Source organism: Pteropus vampyrus, unplaced genomic scaffold (assembly GCF_000151845.1).
Source record: "Pteropus vampyrus isolate Shadow unplaced genomic scaffold, Pvam_2.0 Scaffold209, whole genome shotgun sequence".
Taxonomy (NCBI): Eukaryota; Metazoa; Chordata; class Mammalia; order Chiroptera; family Pteropodidae; genus Pteropus; species Pteropus vampyrus.
The window spans coordinates 1,335,619-1,341,245 of NW_011888990.1; the positions used below are offsets into that span (position 1 = coordinate 1,335,619).

Below are 5,627 nucleotides of genomic sequence, written 5' to 3' on the forward strand. Positions count from 1 at the left end.
GAGGCGGACAGAGGATGGTGTTTTTACCTGCTCTTTCCTAGTTAATTAGTTTTTCATTTTCGTGTCTTTCTGCCTTGCGGCACTTGAAGCGATTTTTAAAATATTTCATCTCTCTTTGACTAATAACCATCTCTCTTTCGTGTGACTTTTATAAAATGCCAGAGCTTGGTTCCTTGTATTAAATTTTCTGTTGACCTTATCCATGATGTAATTATAAAAATGTCTTTTCTTGATGAAAAAAACCACAGAAGCAAAAATGTTATCCGCCGCTCTGTTAACCTACGAGAAAACCTACGGACACAGCAGTGGCTGTGATCCCGAGTTTTGAATCATCGGACTTGAGGGTTGGTGAACATGGTCCCGTAAAGGGCCGGAAAGTAAGTATTTTAGACCCCTGAGGTTTGGGGCAAGGCCACGCCACCTTCGATAGGAACTTACATGCTTTTTGAAGAAGAGTTCTTGGTGTGTGACTGGCGCCTCATGGACACAGAATTCTTGACTGTAGGGCACCAAGCGATGATGCGTCTGGAACCATCCATTGTGACTGGGTTCTGTCAGACCCACAGAGACATAAACTCAGACAGATGGCCCAGCAGGGGTCCAGCGGAAGTCTGAAGCTGTGCATCTGAGATTGAGGCTAAGCAAGACTGGAACATACGAGGTGACCGCACGAGCAGGCAGCCCAGACCCCATGTCACCCACCACGGTGTGCCAGCACCCCTCCCTCACCTCCTAGGACTCCATGGGGGTCCCGTGTGGCCAGCCGAAGCATTGCGGACGCAAGCTGATGGGCAGCGGGTTAGTTGCAGTCAGGGCAGGACGGGGCTTGAAAAACAGTGGTGAGGGAAAATCGTCCCAGTGGACACAGCTGAGAGTGGCCTGAGGTGAGAACACACGCATACTCGTGGGCGGAGAGAGTGGCCCCACAGGCCGGTCAGGAGTCTAGATGGCAAAGGACCGAGACGTTGGAGACGAGTTTGGCACAGAGGCGTGGAGGCCCTGTAGGGAGTGGGCATAATGAGTGAAGGCTTTTGACTCATGTTCGTGGCCATCAGATCAGAATGCGCCCATCACAGAAAGGCAGTGGGCAGTCGAGTAGACGCATGGCTAGGCCAGTTGATGTCAGCCAGTCTTCAAATCGACACGACAGGCATATGGATGGATTTCAAGAGGGACAATTATGAGTAGTGACCAGAGGAATTTCCAGAATAAATTAATCTTGTAACCCCGATTTGAAGACTGGCTTAATTTTCATAACTTTTATACCTTTAGCGGTAGGTCATTTTCTGGCTTCGGCCTCGTGCTTATTCAATCAAGCAGGCATAACTTTGTAAATTGTACACATTAAGATAAAAAAAAAAAATCACTGTGTTAAACTAGCTAACACAGGAGAGAGAAACAAACAAAAGTAAACTATGATCTCTTTTCCAACCATAGCTGGGACGAGAAGTCGGTGGTGTGTGCAGAATTTCTTAGGCTTCATTAGGTGTGTGATACTAGTTGCTCCATAAATGCCAGTCCAATAATGATCTGTAAGACCATTGGCATGCGTAAGTGCCTTTACAGACATTACCGATGCTGGAAATTTACATTTTAATGGGAATCGTTATAAAATGCTCTATCTCCTTTTCTGTCTTAAAAGAATTTTATAATTTCAGTTGTCCTTAACAAGTCTGTGTCATTGTATGCACATCAAGCACTGCCTAGAATTAACTGTGATGTCCTCAGGGCTGATGGCCCGAGTAGGCTGTGTCCCTGTTTTAAATTCACCTTTTCGGTCTCCTCTTTTTGGTGAACGTGCTACTATCATTCTTGTCCTCTCTTCCAGTTTCTTAGAGATATCACCGGACATCAGAGTGTTGCACTCAAAGCTGAAAGGAACAGAAACTAGCCTCGGTTAAGGGGGATTTACTAAGAAATATTTGGTATTCTCCTGGCCATGATGATTCTCTAAGCCTATGGAAGTTGAGATGCCATCTGAAAACCATCAGTAACAAGGCTGTGTGTGTGTGTGTGTGTGTGTGTGTGTGAAAGAGAGAGAGAGAGAGAATTTCTTTCCTTTATTTTTTCTGTTTCATTTTCTCGCTCAATATGCACGTAATTTAAAATGATTGTTTTAGCCCCTTGGGCTAAACTTAACTTTAGTTCAAATGCCAAAATACCATCTATAAAGTTTCTCTGGTTCTTAGTTTAAATTACCAAGAATGAGAATATGATAAGATCTCCGAACAACCAATAAATGGACTTTTCCTACATCATCCTTGGTCAGAGAAAGGGAGAGAAAGCTCTGGAGTACAAGCGTCCTACGTCATAAATGTAGCTGCCAGGTCCATCCCTTATGCTTTGCTGTGTGTATGTGTGTCAGTTCTTACAGAAGAAGCTAGAGAAATTCTGTAATACCTAGTTTGGATCCTAGACTGGAGATAGAAAAATTATATCTAGTCCTGCTAAAAACTATACCATGCTTCCATTTTCATCCTGACCGACTTACACTTGAGAGAGCCTTTCTTCTGTCGATGGTATTAAGGGAAGATGGCAAGGATTACAGTTCCTTAATTCCCCCCCGCCCCCGACTTTTCTGTACTATCTATCAGAAGTGTATTAAAAACAGGTTCCAATATTATTTCAAGGAATAACAATGTACTCATCTATACGGTGTTATTTTTCCTTAAGATCGACTTAGACAGAATGGTTGATCAGTTCCAGGGAACGTGGAAATCTATTTCCTGTGAAAATTTTGAAGACTATATGAAAGAACTGGGTGAGTCACGTTTACTGACGCAGTGAAAATGGGAGCTCGGACAGCACAGAACTTGCCCTGCGTGACATCAGGTACATCTTGGACCCCTCCCTCCAGTATTTCACGAATACTGATTCAGCCCTCGTTAGAGTTCTCTGCAGAACTAGCTTAAGCTCGACACGGTTCCTGCTCTGGTGTCCTTCACCGTGACTGTACACAGACAAAACGTCCATGTGCTATATGCTAAACGGCAAATGGATGAAAAGTAAGAATCTGGAGTTACTTTTTTAAATGACCATTCTGCAAGCATTTGCTCTAAGTCTTTAGAGGATCTTCAGACTAGATCCGGTTTCCAGCTTCCGATGGCGGCCGATGCCCCTCGGTGTGTGGCCAGCCGCACGGGGCCAGCGTTTGCTCGCAGCAGCGCAGGGCCTTCTCCCCTCGGTATCTCTTTTCCTCTTCTTGTAAGAAACGTTTTTCTGTTTCGTTTTGTTTTTTTGTTTTTTTTTTGTTTTTTGTTTTTTTTTAAATCAGGAAGTTTATGATTACATTAAAGGTCCACCTGGACAATCCGGGATAGTCTCTCCATCTCAAGGTCCTTAAATGAACTGTATCTGCAAAGTTCCCTTCGGCATGTAAGATGACACCAGTTTCAGGGTTTAGGGTATAAATATCGGCACGGGTCGTTATTCAGCTTATCACATCTCGGTATCTCGTTTCACAGTGTGAATTCCACACAACATATTATCATAAAGTGTTTCTCTAACTTTATCTTCTCTTAGACGTTTGACTTAGGTACTGCTGTGTATGGAATGCTGTTTTTATAGAAATACTGCTGCGTAAAGCTGTGTGTGCAGAGGTGCTCACTAATGTGGGGGACAGATAAAATAAATCTTGGCATATACATCCTACGGAATATTCTGAAGTTATGACAAAAGTGTGCATGAAAAATCTCCAAGGCATACAGATAAGGGGAATGAGCAAGTCGAATAATAATAGTTAGAATATAGCATTTACATATTTTAAAAACCTATATATAAAGTGTGTGGGTATATATATATATAGGTTGTGATTACATATAGTGATGATGGTTGCACAATCGCTGTGAATGTACTTAATAGTACTATACTTTAAAATAGTTAAAATAGTAAATTTTATGTTATATGTTTTTAAATACAATTTCAAAATACATGCTAGAGAAAACAAACCTAGTATTTGTGTACATATAAGAATGTAAGTGAAGATTTAAAGCTCTGGAAGAATCCATGGCAGAGTATGTTGTTTGCAGTTAAATTGGTGTATTTTTTAAAAAGAGAGAGAGTCCATCGCTTTAATCAAATTTTCAAAGGAGTCTACGAACCAACAGAATTAATAATTACTGGGCTAGAGAAACGTGACAATCACTACACAAAAACTAGAGACTTTTTTTTCCTACAAAACAATTATTTTCACATATGATGGTGGCACTACTAGCTTTAGATATTTGAAGTCATTCAGTACTAAGTCACGAGCCCCCTAGTTAGCAAGTAATTATCCAGCTAACGGAGGTCAGATCGAACCATCTTGTCCTTTCCCTGGTTTCCAGGAATTGGGAGAGCCAGCAGGAAACTCGGCTGTCTGGCAAAACCCACTGTGACCATCAAGACAGAGGGGGATGTGACCACTATAAAAACCAAAAGCATCTTTAAAAATAATGAGATCTCCTTTAAACTGGGAGAAGAGTTTGAGGAAACCACCCCAGGTGGCCATAAAACCAAGGTGAGGACTTCAACGCATGCATTCGTAAGAATGTTCATTCAAAACCACCCTAAATAAGTTAGCAATTACAGCAAACATGTCTAAAATCTGTGTGAGATACACTGTGGGCTAAAACCTAGGTCTAAGGACCTCACATTTTAATATACATCCCCAGATGTATATTAACATCTGGGATGTGTTAACAACAATTCTGATGCAGGTGCTTAGCAGGCCACATTTTGAAAACTTTTACCCTAGATTATCTCTCAGAAACAAAAGTTCTGCCTTTCCGTTTGGTAGCATTTTCTATGCACGCGCGCACACACACACACACACACACACAAATTATAGTGAATAAAACCCATATTCTCCGGTATAGGTGAGATTATGCAACATAACAAATTAACCACAAGCTCTCAGTGGTTTAACACAACAAGGATTTATGTCTGACTCAGAGTAGTATTCAGTGCTTGGGTGGAGCCTGGGAAGTTAGGGGGAAGGGGCAGGAAGTGGGGGCATAGGGTGTCTACCACTCTTAATTTCTTGGGCACCCAGGCTGCAGACAAGTTTCAACTACCTCGTAGCTGAGCCTATGGGACTTGTGGTCTCTTTGCTCAACAAGTTGGGGCAAGAAACGCTGGGTGTGTATTGCCTTAGCCTAGAAGTGACACACACAGTTTTCTTTCATCTATGGGCTCCAGCTGGAAGACAAACTTGACTTTTATATTTTGTGTTTAGCCTACGTTCCCCTACACCAGAATGTAAATTCCTTAAGGAGAGGATATCTTGTGCGTTTTGGTTCACAGAACCCAGTGCCTGTTATACAATAGTTGCTCAATAGGTATTTGTCATTCGAATGAGTAAACGCAATAGAAGATCGTTAATCTAACTGAAAGGTGACATCCCGTCAAAGGAGCTGTTATGTTGCAGTGACAGATACTTGCTCAGCAACGCCAGGCTTCAGATTCTTGTATAACATAAAATGAAAAAAGAATTTTGACCTGAAATGCTTAATGAAGATGTCTGCACTAGATTTTAACAATCTACTAGGGTAAGAATAAGGAAAATGCAGGGGAGTAGAAGGAAGATTGGGGGACCATCGTCGCCTCGGCCACAGGATAGAACAGTAAAGGATTTGGCAGGAGACCCA

The 5,627-nt window shown here is 42.1% G+C and overlaps 1 protein-coding gene across 1 annotated transcript in view; it reads left to right on the forward strand.

Moving 5' to 3' along the window:
* The first annotated feature begins 2,688 nt into the window (after positions 1 to 2,688).
* The window catches only part of LOC105300356 (fatty acid-binding protein 12-like), a 29,421-nt gene continuing 26,482 nt past the window's right edge, over positions 2,689 to 5,627 (forward strand). The window contains exons 1-2 of the mRNA XM_011372544.1: positions 2,689 to 2,761; positions 4,326 to 4,498. Coding sequence (XP_011370846.1) covers positions 2,689 to 2,761; positions 4,326 to 4,498 — 246 coding nt within the window. The remainder of the gene's footprint in view (positions 2,762 to 4,325; positions 4,499 to 5,627) is intronic.